Source organism: Cetorhinus maximus, chromosome 2, assembly GCF_964194155.1.
Source record: "Cetorhinus maximus chromosome 2, sCetMax3.hap1.1, whole genome shotgun sequence".
NCBI lineage: Eukaryota > Metazoa > Chordata > Chondrichthyes > Lamniformes > Cetorhinidae > Cetorhinus > Cetorhinus maximus.
Window position 1 is genome coordinate 179,725,901 of NC_135880.1, and position 18,304 is coordinate 179,744,204.

Genomic DNA, 18,304 nt, shown 5'->3' on the forward strand with positions numbered 1-18,304 from the left:
CAGGGTGAGAACATGTTTTACTCCTAGTGCTAATTGTCCGGTTCGCGAGCCAGCCTTAAAAAGCAGTCAACTGGCATCATGTTAAACAGAGATTAGAGGCAGCAGTCAAAACAATTTGGGTCAGAAACTTATGAATTTTACTATGAGGTAAAACAAACAAAGCCAGTGTTATTTGCTGAAAGTTTTTATAAATAACTGGATTGTTCTGCAGTTTGAGCAAAATGCTGTTGCAAAAATAAAATGATGTTGTACATTATGGTTAAATACAAACATTAAAATTAACAAAAATGTCAAAGCATTTGAGTTCACGCAACTATTCCCATCACTTCATTCAACTGCATCTTTCAAAGGGGAATTAGATAAACATTTGAAAAGAAAAAAAATTGCAGCAAATTGCAGGAAGAGCAGCAGACCGGGACTATTTGATAGCTCTTTCGAAGAGCTAGCACAGGCATGATGGGCTGAATGGCCTCCTTCTGTGATTCTCATCCAGGTGGTGATTTGGGTGGGGGGAGGAAAGAAGTACAGGAAGACAGAATGCAAATTTTCCAAGTAAACAACCTTTCCAGCAGACTTCTTACAAAATTGGTTTGATAGGTATTTATTTAATGATTTGATAAGGCGGGATGTTACTGTGATGTAAAACAGCCTTACAGCAAAGCACCAGATTTTTCAGACTCAATTCCTACCTGCTGCTGGGTTCTCGAGAAAATGCAGATAGAGATGCAGACACCAAAGGGATAGATAACACCAAAGAAAACCGGGCAGGGGAGGGTGGAGTAAGGGCAGGACAAGGGGATGAAAAAGAATCACAGTAAAACATCAAGGATAAAACACAAGCTGAAAACCAGAGGAAATTAAAAAGCTTTCCTCTGCCTCAGTCGCTCAGCCTGGACATCATTCAATTTAAATTTACTACTGGAAATTTAATCTGTATGATAAATTGATTCTGATAATTGCATTACAACTACCGGAAGATTGAATTTTTTTTAATCCCTATTTTTATCCAGGCCTTGCCTTAGTCAGTGAAGAGATCTCATTTAAGGATTATACATTTCAGACAATGGCGTTGGCTTAAATGCAAGGCATCGTGTGCAGTTTATTGTAACATCATAGCAATGTCATTTGCTGTTCAATGACCACTGACAATTGCCACAAGTTTATCAACTCCTTTCAGTGTTAGCATTGGTGGGTTTTTCTTTTTTCAAAATTCGTTCATGGGATGTGGGCATCGCTGGCTAGGCCAGCATTTATGGCCCATCCCTTGTTACCCTTAAGGTGGTGGTGAGCTGCCTTCTTGAACCGCTGCAGTCCATGTGGTGTCGGTGCACCCACAGTGCTGTGAGGGAGTTCCAGGATTTTGACCCAGCGACAGTGAAGGAACGGCCGATATATTTCCAAGTCAGGATGGCGAGCGACTTGGAGGGAACTTGCAGGTGGTGGCGTGCCCATGCATCTGCTGCCCCTTGTCCTTCTAGGTGGCAGAGGCTGTGAATTTGGAAGGTGCCGTCTAAGGAGCCTTGGTGAGTTGCTCAGATATTTGAAATCACCTGATATTCCAATTTTGGTATTAGGGAGAGAAAAAGCACCACTTATTGTTGGCCGGTTTTCATGTTCCTGTTAAAACCAAGAGGCTGGAAAAGCTGGGATTGTTCTCCTTGCAGCAGAAAAGGAGGGGGGGAAATTTAATAGAGGCATTCAAAATCATGTGGGGCTTTGGACAGAGTAAATAAAGAGAAACTGTTTCCACTGGCAGGAAGGTTGGTAACCAGTAGACACAGATTCAAAAAGGTAATTACCAAAGAACGAAGAGACATAAGGGAACACTATGTTAAAAAAGAACACAGCAAGTCTTGATCTAGAACACGCTGCCTAAAAAGGAAGCGGGTTCAATAATAACCTTCAAAAATAAAAAGGAATTGGATAAATACTTGAAGAGAAGGAAAAATCACAGGGCGATGGTGAAAGGTCAGAGGGGGGTGAGTGGGATTAATAGGATCGTCCTTTCACAAACGATGGGTCAAGCGACCTCCTCCTCCACTTTATCATTCTATGATTCAGTGCAGGAGGCGGCCATTCGGCCTATCATGCCTGTGCCAGCTCTTTGAAGGAGCTTTCAAATTAGTTCCATTCCCCTGCCTTTTCCCCATAACTCTAAATTTGTTTCCCCTTATCCAAATCCCTTTTGAAAGTTGCTATTGAATCTGCTTCCACTGCCCTTTCAGGCAGAGCATTCTAAATCACAACAACTCGCTGTGTAAAAAGGAAACACTGATTACAGTAGTACTATTTAAGTCGGCAAGCAATGGTTTATGTGAACATGGATGTCTAATCATGGAGATGCCTGTGTGCTAGACATTTCTATAATAAGATTATTTACTGTTAGTGATTTTAATCAGCACTTACTATTTGAGCTACTTTCCCGCATTTTCTCAACTGTTGTACAGCAAAGGAATGAGGCACATTTTCCATTGGACAGCCATTAACATTTATAACCCGGTCATTCTCTCTGCCAAGGAAAAGAACACATTCACAATTAGAGTGTGCAAAAATCCGTTTGAAGTTCTGGCAAATATTGTTTGATATACATTCAGAAATAACCAAAAGAATTTAGAATGTTTGTTTGAAGTCAAAATCTGGAAAATACAGTTAGAAACAAAATCTTTAAACACTATTCATGGGGGATGCAATAAATAATTCTCTTCATTTGGAACACCGGGCACTTTAGAAGTTACGCAATTCCAGCCTCCACTCATTCTTGCTTATTGTTGAACTATACATATCAGACATAGCTCAGTGGGTAATATTCTTATCTTTTTAAATTGAGAAAACATTTTGTTCTGACCCAATTTTTTTCTCTACATTTTTTTTAAAAAAATGTTGTGGTGTCCTAGCCACCCACTTGGGTTTGATCCCTTTTAATAAATTTTAGTTGTTGGTTTTTTCAACTCCTTTCTTCACTTTCATTTGTACATTCCCAAGGTTTTCTTCTCTATCCCGGTTTCAGACTTTTCAACTTCAACAACGGAGAGCGTCTAATGGCAAAATAATGGATTGAAAATGTGGTGCTTTTGCCCTTCTAGCCGACAGAGATCGCAAGTTTGGAAGGTACTGTTCAAGCTGCTCAAGACAGGCCCTGGAGTTTCAGTAAATGCAGCCAGGAGTAATAATTTTTCAGGATGAGTCAATGCTTCCCTCCCCCCCACCCCACAAATCATGTAAAATTAACTGTTTCAATCTCCTCTTCAGCTGCCAAAAAAAAAAGTTATTTAAAGGAAAACCCACAGGATAAAATTTCAAAGAAAGTTTTATTCAAGTTTGCCACGTTTATTATGCGTCACTTTTTAACTAGTGTACAGCCCTGGCAAAGTTCAATACACCCCCCTCCCCCCCAACCAGTTCTACATTTGGGGGTGGGAGGATGGGCAAAAGCAAGAGCATGCACAACAGAACAAGGGAACAGCGAAAGAAACTAAGTAACCAGCATAGAGCAGCATAAACAAGGGAGGGAGGAGCATTCACTGAAGCAGATTAACATGCAAAAGGCAGCAGGATCAGAAGAAAAAAAAAGGTGAATTGTTATTTGAATAATAGCATCAAATATTAATTAGTAATCAATAGGGAATAAATTGGGCAAGATGACAAGGAAGTATCTCATCTTTCAACAACACGAACAGGCCATTTGGCCCAACTGCTCCATGTCAGTGTAAGTGAGGCTCCACATGAGCCTCCTCCTACCCAAAACAAATCTCGGCACTGCGTTAAGTTGGTTCTACACTAACCGGAGTGTTGCTTGGGAGAAATGGTAGGAGCCTATGAAAGGCAGCCATTGTGGTATATGCATTTGATAAAAAGGCCATGCAAAACAACTTTGATTGTAGGAGGAAGGGCTGTAGTATAATTAATGGGGAATACAGTAAAGCAGCATTCAGCAGACCCAAATCCAGTTTGTAATATTCTCCTTGAAACAGACTTTTTGCAGAAGCACAGAACAGGCCACATGATCCTTACGCAACCTCGCCCTAGAAAGAAAGTGTCTCAGTTTTCTAACATAAACAATTGAATTTAAAATTTTTTGGTGTGTTATGTTCGTATCAGGCTAACAGTTAACTACTTCAATCAGTAACAATTAGAGTGATTGCTCAGGGCAGGCTCGAAGACAGCATGCTGAACAAATGACAACTGCACTATGCCTTTGGGAAGAGAAAATTGAGAATCCCCTGCACAGTCTGCAGAATTGTCATACAATAATAGTGTTTAAATTAAAAATCTAAGATTAGGTTACTAACCAGAATATTATTAAAATCTAACTTTATTATTAGAAAATAACATCTAACTTTATTGGGAATTTGTCTTAATATAGTAAATCTTATATAGTAAAGTAGGAAGACTTAGGAATAAGGCACAGTATAGAAAGATACCAAGATAGTGGAACCATTGAAAAATTGTCAAGTTTCAAAAGAGCTTACCTGCAGCAGAAAGTCAAGACCTTCTGCCTGTTTGTGTGACTGCTTGTAGATGTGAAAACAAAGGATTGGCATGTCTAGATCCCTCTAGAAGATAAGGCCTTGAAGCATAAAATGTAATGCTTTTATGCCCACATGAAAAGGTACCCGATTGGTCAGGGCAAGTATCCTAACACACTGAGCTGAAGATGACTGGGTTGAGGGAGAGGTTAATTGGATAAGTCAGGATAAAGGATGCCCTTACTTCATCTTTGCAAGGCGGAGAGAAACCATCCAGAGACAAAACGAACAAGACATGATACAAGTAACAATCTTATGACCATTTTGCTATGCCATAGTAATCAGTGACCTTAATCTTTGTTCTTCTTAACAGATGTTGCCATAACCTGAGTATTTCCAGTATTTTCTGTTTTTATTGCATAAAACAATGCCTGCCTTGTTTTACCAGTGAGTAATATCACAGAGGAAATCGAGAACTATTGAAGCTTGACCTGGTTAAGTCCAAATAAAATTGTGGGGTTTCTTTGCATGAGATTTTCAACTAACTTTATTACGCGGTCAGGGGTAAAATGAAGTTTATCATTGTGTGACTACCATGGCTGATCATCTTTAAAAGAACCAGTTAGACTGAGGGCTGTGACAAAGGAGCTTGTAAAAGGCTTACAATTCCATTCATGCCACTTTGGAAACAGGTAAATAGTAGGATTAATGGTGACCTCAGCCCCCAATTGGTTACATCAACCGAGATGCCAGGAATCCACCACGTACAAAAATCAGAAGCACAATTTCTCCTCAAACAACTTTACTGCACATTTGGATGACTCTTAAAATCACCTAGTTAGTAGTGTCACACCTTTGGTTCTTCCTGATACTTATCTTTAAAATTTGGTTAACTTAAACAGTTTGCGTTAAAGTCATTCCAGAAGACAAGAACGCTAGTCCAATTCCCTAAACCTCTCCATCTCTCTCTCTTAAGATTTTCCTTTTGTCCAAATTTTTGGTCATCTGTCCCAATATCCCTTTTGTGGCTTGGTGTCAATTTAGTTGGAAAGTTGTTCTTGTGAAAATGCCGGGGGACATTTTACTACTATAAATACAAATCGTGGTGGGTCCACAGTTCCACAGCTCAAATTCAGGCTCTGTACATTTTTAAAAATTATTTCATGGGATGTGGGCCTTGCTGGCTAAGTCAACATTTGTTGCCCATCCCTAATTGCCCTTAAGGTGGTGGTGAGCCGCCTTCTTGAACCACTGCAGTCTCTGTGGTGTAGGTACACCCACAGTGCTGTTAGGGAGGGAGTTCCAGGTGAACCTGGAGGGAGGAAATGCCAGTTGCGTGCAAGTTTCCAGCCCATCCTCCCAACGAGATGCTCAACTCAAGGAAAGAGAAAATCCTGACCAGAAATACCCCACAAATGTGTACATACACTAAATCACAATTAGCGGCCCCAAAACCTCACTCATCCACAATTTAGGATGTGAAACTCTCGTCTCTCCCATGTCCAAAACACGCACTGCGCGTGTGCCTTCTCTGCGCGCGTGCAAGGTCACCATCCCGATTGCACCCTTTGAGATTTCGCGGGAACGGAACCCCGCGAATGACGGGAGTTGACTGCATAGTAGAGATCATAAAGCCATGTAACACAGACGGCTGCCATTTGGCCCATCATGCTTCGTTTGGCTCTTTGAAAAAGCTGTCCCATTGGTCCCACCCATCCTGCTCTTGTAAATGTTAAGTATTTACCCAATCCTTTTGAAAGGTACTATTGAATCTGCTTCCACCACCCTTTCAGGCAGCACATTCCAGATCTTAACTCGGTGTGTAAACACATTTTTTTCTCATTTTCCCCTCAGATTCTTTTGCCAATTATCTTGTCAGAACTTGTTCAACTTCATTGAACTCATTTTGAAATATCTCAGCTACCACCTATTTAAATCCAAGTCTATTATATGAGCCAGTGACAGGCTGACACACCTTTATCTAGCCCAAAGCAAAACACTACGGATGCTGGAAATCTGAAATAAGAACAGAAAATGCTGAAAATACTCAGCAGATCTGGCAGCATTAGTAGAGAGAGAAAGTTAACATTTCAGGTCTGTGACCTTTCATCAGAACAAGACTGACCTCAAACTTTAACTCTGTTTCTCTCTCCACAGGTGCTTCCTGACCTGAATATTTCCAGCATCTTCTGTTTTTATTACATGCGTCTAGCCCTTGCCAGAAATGACACCATTGCTTTATCGATATATGAATGATTGGAAATGGGAGATTTAGAATTTGATTGAGACTGTAGTTAAGCATTTGTCACGTTGCAACAAGGTTATGTGGAACTTATATTTCGAAGTTAAGAGATTTAATAATACTGTACCAAACAATTTCTTTTCATAATTTTAGTCAATGACATTAGTAAATCTTTGAAAGTATACAAAAAATATCCTTCTTATTACAATGTTCAAACCATAAGCAACTGCGCTCAACAGCCCTTTGTAGTCTATAAAGAAGTGGGAAGGGAGATCACTGTTCTTAGTAATGTTATTTGGAGGGTAAGTTTTGGTCAGGAATCTGCTATTCTTTGAAATTGTTACAGGAATCTTTTACGTCCACTCAAGGCAGACAGACCAGGCCTCAGTTTAACATCTCATCTGAAAGACAGCATCTCCAATAGTGCAGCATTCCCACTGTACTACACCGGTAGCATCAGCCTGGGTTTTGTGCTCAAGCCTCTAGACCGAGACTTGAATCCCCAACATTCTGATTCATAGCTTTACCCATTGAGTCACACCCGATACTCAATAATTCTTTTTTATAAATCGCATATTGCAAGTTCACTTGAGCTCCCTGCCACCATCGACTCCACACCCTTAAAATGGACATTATTCCCACCCATGCGCCAAACCTCCACAACTTTTACTCACTGCAGTAGTCCATCTGCCGGACCTCCTTCCAAAACATCAGAGATAATAATGGAAGTTTCACCATTCTCAAAGTTGGGGTTATCTCTCCCTCCAGACACTGCTATGCCAAACCCCCTCTTTGAGTCCTAAACAATTGGGAAGAGGGAAAGAAAAAAAAGTTACAAAATTTTGCTAAACTTTTAACTATATTTTTAAAAAAAACACTTGAATACAAGAACACCTTGGAAAACAAAATGATTAAAAAAAATTTAACCATGATAATTTCAGGTGCTTTGCCTACTAGGTAACTGAACAAAAATCACTGGAGACATCTGATTATTGTGGGGGTTTTTTTAAACAATTGAAAAAAAGGAACTGCTGGCATGGGCTGGCTATTGATTTTTCTTAACTGGTGTCCAGGAACTTTTCAATCGGAACCCATCTCACTAGCAGTTTGATCCCTTTGTTGTGGGCAGACCCTGCAATGAGATCCTGGGACTTTTAAGAGATGCGAGTTCCCTGTAGCCAAAAATGCCACTTTGTAGAAAAGGCATCTTTTAACTTCAAAACACACGGGAGACACACAGGGCTGTTGTATCAATACATCATTTTTTAAAAAAAAAAATTCATTTGCAGTATACAAGCGCCACTGGTAAGGCCAATGTTTATGCTCATTCCTAATTGCCTTTGAGAAGCTGGTGGTGAGCTGCCTTCTCGAATACAACCGAGTGGCTTGCTAGGCCATTTCAGAGGGCAGCTAAGAGTCAACCACATGGCTGAGTCTGGAGTCACATGTAGGCCAGACCGGGTAAGGACGGCAGATTTCCTTCCCTTAAAAGACTTTAATGAACCAGGTGGGTTTGAAATAACAACCCAGCAGCTTCCTGATCACCGTTACTGACACTAGCATTTCACTCTAGATTTATTTAATTCACCGAATTCAAAAATTTCCCTGCTCCTGCAGTGGCATTTTAACTCCTGTTGAACTGTGGATTAGTCCAGGCCTCTGGATTACCAGCCCAGTAACATAACCATTTTGCTACCAAATACTCGGCTGTGTGAGAAAGGACACCCTTGGAAGGAGACAACTGCCAAAAGGAATGCGACAGAGGGTGATGAAAAAAAGTTAACTTCGGCACAGGAGCATGTATGTCTGAAAATGACTTCATTCTGGGGCTTGAAGCCATTGACAGGGTACATGAGGTAATGTTTAAATACAACAGGATTGATTTAAAAAAAATTAAAATAGTTCCTGTGAGAGAGACCTCAAAAACAGAAAATATATGGCACAAAAGAAGCAAAACAAAATAAATGACAGCAATATCCCCAATATTACATTTTAAAGATTGTTTAACAGCATTTATAATACCACACCAGAGGTCAAGTTCATGTAAAAACAACTTATTTTTTCCTCTAATAAGAGGAACTGGAGGTCAGCCCCTTGAGCCCATCCCACCATTCAATCTGATCATGTCTGATCTGTATCAGATTGTTCCTATAAATATAATTTAATAAAGGGAAACTCTTACTTTTTGTAAAGTCACAGTAAACTGCTCCCATATCACCTCCTCCATGACTGGGGCCTGTGGAAAAATAATAACACTCTTAGCATGGGCATAAAGTATTGCCAAGTAGTCACATTAACAGGTCATTCAACCCAACTAGTCAATATTTATGGTCCACCCCAGTTTCCTCTTTCAGATCACCCCTTCTATTCTTTGAGTTTATCTAGCTTCCCCTTAAAGTATATCTGTGTTATTCACCTCAACCACTCCCTATGGTGGGGAGTTCCACATTCTCACCATTCTGCATAAAGAGATTTCTCCCAAAATCCCTTTTGGATTTATCAGGGATCATTATATTTATGGCCTTGTTTCTGGTTTCCCCCACAAACGGAAACATCTTCACCATATCAAACCAAACGATCTTAAGAACCTCCATTAAGTCACTTCTCAGCCTTCTCTTTTCTAGAGAAAAGAGCCCCAGCCTCTTCAGATAATTGTAACCTCGCCATTCTGGTATCATCTCATTTGTAATCTCATTTGCACCTTGCCAGACCAGAACTGTGAACAGTGCTCCAAATGTAGTCTAAACAAGGTTCTGTACAAGTTTCCTATAATGTATACGCTTTTCCAATTCTATTCCTCCAGAAAGGAACACCCATGCTCAAAAAAGCTTTATTAAACTGAATCATAACTTTTAGTAATTTCAGTATCTAAGTCTAGGTCTCCCTCTACCCCATTTAGACACTCATTTTCCAAGGAATATGTGGCCTCCTTATACTTCCCACCAAATTGTATTACTTTACACTGCATCTAATTTAATGTTGTTCCCCATTTCACATGATAAATTCTCTGCCCAAATGTAGCACTGAGCATGATCGAGTCACTGTTGTTTTGTCACCGGCCTTCTCTACGTTAGCTGATTTTAGCAAACCCAAAAACTGTTATGCGATAGTAAAGCATTTCCCCAACTGGAAAGCAGGTGGATTTTTTTTTGGTTAGACCAGTTACCCCTACGTGCTTAACGCTTGGGGATAATGCCTGCTGGCGCTCCTGAGCATAGCGCTGCGCAGAAAAAACACTTGAAAAAAATAACTCAGACATCTATAGGGTTTTTCCACCCCTCCCATTATAAAAAATATCCCACACACAAGGTACAGGTCCCAATGTGCTGCCGTTTCAAAATAATGCCACGTACAAAATGAGCGAAAGCACCGACCCAACAGCACCCCTAAATCCCAAAAGGTGACGACTTCTCTTGCAAACAGCAACAATCCATATGAATCCCGCTCCGGAGACCAGAGTACAAAATCCAGGCTGACCGTCCCAGGGCAGTGCAGCACTCCCTCAGTACTGTCCGTGGTGCCATTAAGCGGACCCATCGAGTGAATGTCAAGGATCCCGTGACTTATTCAGACAAGAGCTGAAGGGTTCACCCCAATTTCCTGGTCAGTATTTACCCTTCAGCCAACATCACTAAAAAAACCAGCTTATCTGGTCACCATCACAATGCTTCTTCTGTTTTAGTTCTGTGGACACTTACAAATTAATGTTCATATTCTGCCAACATTTATGTGGGTAGCGGTTGCTAAACCAGGCATGACCCGCTAAAGTGGTAACCCTAATATAAAACTTAGAAATGCAACAGATGTGGGCTCTTACATGAGCCAAAAGCTGACAAGCATTCCAGAACGTGCGCTGCTTATAGGATCTTTACAAATTTAATGCCAATGAAGCATGGTTATTGTTGTAATGTAGGAAATGTGGCAGTTTAGTGTCTTGGGATGTCCTGAGGTCATGAAAGTTGCTATATAAATGCAAGTTCTACCTTTATTTTCAGAAGAAAGGAGCGAGAAAAACAGTCCACGAAGATATGCTCATTGAACTCCATTCTCACACCATACTCTCTACTACATAAATAACACCTGCCAGACTGAAGCCCACTCTAATGTGGCACTGCATTTTCACCATGTGGGAATCCACGAGTTAAAACTGGTTGAGCTGCTACAGAATAAGAACTGTAGCTGCAAGTGCCAGCAATCGGAGCCCTAAAATGCTGGAAACACACAGATGATCAACATCCAAGGGAGAGAAAAAAAAAGAGTAACAGTTTGGGCACTGCCCTTCAAAATTACTTAGAATTTTACAGCACAGATACAGGCTATTCTAACTGGTCCATGCTGGTGTTTATGCCCCATATCCCTCTTCATCTCATTCCATCAACATATCCTTCTATTCCTTTTCTCCCTCACTTGTTTATCTAGCTTCCCCTTAAAATCTATGTACACACCCCAATTACTCATTAGGTTAGTAAATTCCACATTCTCAGCTAAAAATTTCCCTCAAATCCTTTATTGGATTTATTAATTCATATTTGTCACCAGAAAAAGTCCCATACAAGAGGCTATGACGGATGAAAGAAATACTAGGGTCGGAATTTTACGGCCCCCGTTGCGGTGGGGGGGTGGGGCCATAAAACGTGGTGAGTCATTGTAAACTCTGGCAGGAATCCCACTGCCACGAAATTCCGCCCTAGATGTTCCAGATCAATAGGAGCTGCCTAACTGCAAAAGTGCTTCCAAGATATAACTACTGTGCTGATTGACCGCTTCAAGATTCACAAATAGAGAAATTGTGCTCCAATTTCTATCTTCATCCAAAGTGATAAGTGCTGGTTAGCACGTTGTATTTTTCCTTACACAAGTCACACGAGTCATGTTCCCTCTAGCACATAAAAGGGACAGCATAGAAACAGGCCATTCAGCCCAATTGGTCCGTGCCAGTGTTCATGCTCCACATAAGTCTCCTCCCACCCCTTTTCATCCTCATCGACGTATCTTTCTATTCCTTTCTCCCTCATTTGCATATTTTGCTTCCTCTTAAACGCGCTGACTATTCACTTCGATCACTCCTTAGGTGCGCAAATTCCACATTCTCACCAATCTCGGGGAAAGAGGTTCCTACAGGATTCTTTGTTGGGTTTAGTGACTTGTCGTATATTGATGGCACCTACGTTTAGACTCCCACACAAATAAAAACTGCTTTCAGGTGCTCAACTGTATATTTTCAGCATTTTGTTCCTTTCTTTTGGTTCCGTTACTAGGTTTTAAGAACATCTTAGCACTTCCACACAAAGCAGCTAAAAGTAAATGCACCACAATGCAGGCCAGGAAATGAATGGACTCAGATGGATGACTGTACAACAACAGATGCATATTTATAAATGCCACATCCTTACCATCCAGACTATCATTAAATGTTATACTCAAGGTGGTACACAATAGACAAAAAGACACAAGCATAATAAGGTTTCCTTCAAGACTAAGCAAACTTTATACAAAAAACTCTAGAAAGCTCAATTCTTATAACTGCGGGTCAGCAACCAGAGATTTTTTTTTGAAAGGTAAATGGCAGAAGAACCAGAGGGGAGACAGGGAAATTTTTTTCTTTCATAAAAAACGATGATAGTGATCTGGAATGCGCTGTCTGAAAAAGCAATGGAAGCAGATTTAGCAGTAACTTTCAAAAAGGAAATTGAATAAATACTTGAAGAGGAATTTTTTTTTTCCGCTAGCGTGGTGTAAAGGCAGGGTAAGTGGATCTCACTGGATAGCGCTTTCAAAAGAGCCAGCACAGGCATGATGGACCAAATGGCCTCCTTCTGTGCTTTCCCATTCTAAGATTGGGTGAAATTTGTTTACAGTTTGGCAATTCAGACGTGCACACTGATGATAAGGAAAGCTATGTACATATTTTCAGCTACTAAGAACTTGGCTAAAAGCATTACATCACACAGACAGCTTCAGTTCATGTAAAAAAAAATTAGTTGCCATCACAACAATTAATCTCTTAATTGGGCAGCACACCAGTTTAAACTGCAGCAGATGATCGCCAGCCAAAATTTTAAACTCAACGGGAAACGGCAACTCTGGACGATTACGGGACAGAAAGAAACACAAACTACAGACACTGACAATAAAATGGTTGCAAAGTGAAGGAAGGCAAGAGACTCACAAGGCCACTGTAGAGCTTGAAGGAATGCATCAAATTGGCCCATTTTCTCTGCAGTGTTTGGATGGACTTCATACTGAGATGCAACGTTGCGCTGTAGCGACCACCTTACAGCTAGTCAGTGCTAGCCCAGAGAATCATCCATTTCCAGAAATCACCAAGCTAGATTATGTAAGCTTTAATACACTGCTGCCCTACATGTAGCTCAAATCCTGCCAGTTGCAATTGTACTGGAGAGGCAAAACAGCCCATTCAGGACACAAGTCAGTTGCAATCAGAACCTTGGCCACAACACTGAATTTAGGACATTTTACACTGTACATACTAAGTAGGGGCTACGCTGTACAAGGATGGAAAAAAATAATGCTAATCTCATCCAATGTTAAAAATGAATGGCAGATACACTTTCTACTAGTCGTTCAACTTAAAATGGAATTTGCATTTTTTTAAAAATACACAGTAATTACAAAAAAGAAAATCTCAACAGTTTTACAATGAGTGGATTAAGTGTGTGAACTAGAGGAATGAGCCAGGGTTCCACATTAACTATTCACTACCCACTTGGTCAATTCAAGCTTGCAACCATCTAGGGGTGGCTTTTTTCAGTTCAAAATTAACTCTCATTGACATTCTATTGAACAAGAACAATTTTCATTATTTCATTTTGTGAAGCGGCTAGGTTCAAAAACTGGTCTTAAAAAAAAATCATACAAGCTACCACAGCAGATCAGAAGGTACGCTCCTGGCAAATAGGATTCAAGGGTATCGACCGTATTCCCTCTGGTGAGGGGTGGGGGGGTTCCAGAACAAAGGGCCTCGAACATTAAAATTAGAGCCAGGCTGTTCATGGGCGATATCAGGAAGCCCTTCTTCGCAAAGGGTAAGGGAAGCCAAACTCTCACCCTCTCTAAGAGCTGTTGTCAAGGCTGGGGGATCCAGCTGAAAATTTCAGCTGAGATTGATAAATTTTTGTTAAGGAAAGGAATTCAGGATAGATACAGAACCAAGGCAGGTTCATGGAATTTTAAAAAAAGGTACAGAATGCCACGGTCTAGTTTAAAAGTGGGAAACAGGCTAGAGTGGTGAAATCGCTCCCTCCTGTGCCTACTTACCTGCATATATAGAATATGCTGGGCCACATTCGATTAAATTGATCACAAACTCTCACATGTTTCCAACCTTTCTTTCAGCCACCCCTACAAACAAAACAATCTTTGTGTTTCTGCACAATTTACACATTAACATGCTGCGTCTGTCCCAAGTTGGCCAGACTTAATTTAACATTCTGGAAAGCATGAGCTACCAGAATTGAAGACAAAACAGGTAACTCAAAAAGGATAGTCAAAACCAGAAAACGCAAGTTGAACAATGCATCATGCGCTGAAATTTAAGTGGCTTTAGGTTTTCATTGGTTGGGGTTTTAAAGAGAGAGAGAGAGAGAGAGAGAGAGTTGTGCGGAGTACACAGACATTACCAAAACAAAAAAAACTCACTGCACATTTGTAACATGATGCACAAGTCTCATTCTCTTGGGTTTACAAATCATAAACAAAGAGTTTTGGCTAACTTAAAAAATGATATTAAATCTACAATCACATTCAGAAAAGGGAGAATGATCAAAGTAAAATAGTCACAACAGCAGTGAACTGTAATATATATTGAAAAGCAGGATTAGGCTGGGCGGCTAGTTTTTTGGTTGGTGCAGACACTATGGGCCAATGGCCTCTTTCTGTGCCATACATTTGGATTTTCCCATCCCACCCGCTACGGATAATATATTAAAAAATAATCGCGCCTGGCCCAGCATGTTCCACATTTACACAGGGAGGAACAGGAGGAGGCCATTCAACTAGATCACAGCTGACCCGCATCTCAACTCTGTCTCCCCGCCCTGGTTCTGTAACTCAGTGTCCCGACCCCAAAAAAAACTATCAATCTCGCTTTTAAATTGAGCCCCAGGCTCAGCAGCTTTGTAAAATACATATATGTAGAGATCAAGTAAAGTGTTTCACTTCAAATTGATAAGTGGCAGTAACAAAAGCAGTCTCATGTAAATCCACGGTTATATTGTGAAAAGCAGCTCCCTCTTTAAAAATGGGGGAAAAAAAGCATCTTGGGAGAGTACACACACATCATACTAATGCTTCATCGCATAATCCATATTAAATTATAAATCTTTTTTTATGAGTCATAATCATTCAAAAAGGAAAAACAAAAAACAGGACCTCGTATTCTTGAAAGGTGACCCAAAACTTGCATGAACTAATAATGACACTAATCTTCCCACCCAAGCACATTTGGAGCCCATTAAAATTGCTATGGTAGGGTGTGGTTCTGGGCCACAAGTGCCAGAGATGAACCATTCCCTCAGCCATGAGTAAACATTGCCGATAATAAAGCAACATGTTTCACCTCAAGCGCTGAACTCAAATGTTAATTAAACGGTTACATCTTTTCCAACTAGAATAGGAGTTATTTCAATCTTCCAAGTGTCTGCCGAATAGACGTCCGAGTAAAACGTGGTAGCAAGAGTAGCTCATGGTGAATCGAGCAGTGTTTTTGGTCATGGTGACGGTGACACAGAGGTCAACTAACCGTCAGGAAAGTCTTGGCAAGAACACCATTTAGAAAGCACATAGATAGGCTTCAGCTGGAGTACTACATCCAATTCTGGGCACAACACTTTAGGATGGGTGTCCAGACCGAGTGGAGTGGAGATTTGCTAGAATTACATCGAGTTTACAGAACAGAAACAGGCCATTTGGCCTAACTGGCTTATAATTGGCACCGTGGATGAGGGAACTCAGTTAGGTGGAGAGGTGGGAGAAGCTGGGATCATTCCCCTTAGACCAGAGAAGATTAAGGGGAGATTTGATAGAGGTGTTCAAAATCACATAGGATTTAGATAAGAGTAAACAGGGAGAATCTGTTTCCAGTTTCAGTACCCAGAGGGCACAGATTTAAGATTAATTATCAAAAGGAACCAGAGCAGAGACTAGGAGAAATGTACTTACGCAGTATGATCTGGAACCCACTGACTGGAAAAGGTGGTGAGAGCAAGTTCAATGTTAACTTTCAAAAAGGGAATTATACATGGGGAAGATCAGGGCTACTGGGACTAATTGGATAGCTCTTTCAAAGAGCCAGCACAGACACAATGGGCCGAGTGGCTTCTTTCTGCCCCATTTCATTCTATGATTCTAGCAGGGAAAATTTTTTTTAATGTATTGTCCAGTTGCGGACAGGGCAGCCTGGCAAAAACCGTACCCATCTCCAACAGTAAACCGCACTCTAGTTGCTACAGATCACTCACTATACCCAATTGCCTTTGAAGCATTAGCTAATGCCGAAACAAAAAAAAAACTACTGTAACTAAACAACCCACTGAAAACATGTTGAAACGGTTCCTGTCGTTTACTCCACCCAAGAGTTTTAAAGTAAACAATAATAATTTTTAAAGAGTAATCAAGGCTTGCAAGCTGTTACCACCTTGCTGGATTTGACTAGCTTTTTGCAGCAAGTGCACTCCAACAACACCACCTCCCCTGCACCCCCACCCCCACACGGGTGGAGACCCCATTGTTAATCTTAAAGTTACAGATGTCCATCAAAACCAAATGGAAAGCAGTCTTGTAATAAGCCACTGTACAAAGACATCAGAATGAATCTCATTCGAGAACACAAGTGAGGCCTTCCAAATGAGCCATCAGTTGGACAAAGCAGTTCAGTTTTCTGAAGGCCAAGGTTTGTCACAGAATGAGGAGCAGCTAGCCAAAGTACTCTGGAATCCTATTTGATTCACCGATTTAAAAAAAAAATATGGCTATTACAAAGAAGTTCTGCAGTTAATTTTACATACTTCACATAACGTTGACATATTTTACTTTAGGTAAAAAAAAATTAAAGCATAGTCAGCAAGATTCCAGAGAGAGAAAAAAAGCAGCCTCAAACCCCACCTCAGTTGTTCTAAAATCTCTAGTGCATTACTCCCAAATAGATCACACCCAAGGAGCACATACAGACTAACTTGAAGTTAAACAAGATCTCAATATGTCCCTGCCATATTTGATTAGAGATGCTAATACATTTACATTGATAATTTGAAAGAAATTGCATTTGTATAGCACCTGTCATCACCTCAGGATGCCCCAAAGCACCTTGCAGCCAATGAGGTACTTCTGAAGCGTAGTCACTGTTGTAACATTGGAAACACAGCCACCAATTTTTGCACAGCAAGCTCCCACAAGGAGCAAGCAGTAATGGGCCAGATAATCCAGTCTTAAAGCAATGTTGGTTGAGGGATAAACATTAGTCAGAAACTTGGCATTTAAAGCTGCAACTTGAACAGGAAAGAGGCAGCGTTTGATAAGAATGTTCTGTATTCATTTTATCTCTGACCTCCTCCAGTTAATGTGAAGGTCACCAGGTTAAACTGGAGAAACTACGTAGGGGCGAACACAGGAAATCATGGGTGCTAGGCTAGTGGATCCTTTTAAACCAATAACTTCAGCACCCCTTGCAAAACTCCCGAATATGTGGAAAACAGCAGACCATGCGCTGCATGCTGACGACACTCAGTTGACAAGCTGAGTTGACTCAGGTATGACTGACACCAAGTACAAGTAGGTTCCTCCAAATGAAAATCAAAAAATTTCACCCACCTACTACTGATTTTTAGCAGGTCTTGCGGTGCAGTGGGTAGCATCCCTGCCTCTGAAGCAGAAGCTCCGGGTTCAAGTCCCACCTCAGGACTTGATGGCCAAGGAAGGTGCGTTCGCCAAACAGGTCAAGTATCAACCTGCAAATCCTCCCAACACACCAATGGTAGGTGGCAAGAGTGGTAGAGATTCCCGGTCAGCCATGTGATGGAAAGCAGTTGGAGCCTCTACCATCACAATCCACAGCTCCAGACTACAACATGCATGTAAAAGTGCATGTTGCCACAACAGCTGGGGCTCTGCAAGTGAACTGCAACAGCACTGCCACTGCAATGCTCTGGGACAGATATAAAGTGCTTTAATTTCTGTGATTCTATCGCCATCTGATCAGCATAATCCTTTAGGAGGAAAACCACTAAAATAACATGATTGAAATAGTCACCAATCTTGTGCAATCAAAAACAATGCATGAAGCAGCAAAACTAACATTCACTCCTTTTTTAAGGCTAAAATAACAATGATTTTAGATGTAAAAATTGTCCAACTTGTGATGAGAGAGATTCCCCATGAATTGTAAATCGCCACAAGATTCCTGGGTGGTTTGTGTTGCTCTGCCATTAACCTCTTGAAAAAGCAGCCCCCATTCTCACCACAAGTTAAGAAATTGCTGCATTTCTTACCCATTAAAGCTCCCACTGTAAGTCAGGGCTGTTACTCAACAGTGCAAGGATCCTTTTAATGAAAAGATGAATTTGTCCTGCAATACTGCCCA

General features: G+C 40.8%; 2 protein-coding genes across 8 annotated transcripts in view; both read right to left on the reverse strand.

Moving 5' to 3' along the window:
• LOC144668223 (phosphatidylinositol 4-phosphate 5-kinase type-1 beta-like) overlaps positions 1-18,304 on the reverse strand; it is a 387,051-nt gene that overhangs the window by 128,097 nt on the left and 240,650 nt on the right. The gene's annotated exons all lie outside the window — the stretch shown is intronic.
• LOC144668132 (tight junction protein 2-like) overlaps positions 1-18,304 on the reverse strand; it is a 113,219-nt gene that overhangs the window by 50,674 nt on the left and 44,241 nt on the right. For 4 of the 5 annotated variants that reach the window (XM_078529912.1, XM_078529905.1, XM_078529898.1 and 1 more), the window contains 3 exons: positions 8,891-8,944; positions 7,383-7,507; positions 2,407-2,509 (listed from right to left, as the gene is read on the reverse strand). In XM_078529912.1, the coding sequence (XP_078386038.1) occupies positions 2,407-2,509; positions 7,383-7,507; positions 8,891-8,935 (273 nt within the window). In that variant the 5' untranslated portion in view covers positions 8,936-8,944. Of the gene's footprint in view, positions 1-2,406; positions 2,510-7,382; positions 7,508-8,890; positions 8,945-12,877; positions 13,010-18,304 lie in introns of those variants that run through there. The other variant, XM_078529894.1, reaches the window with a different exon arrangement.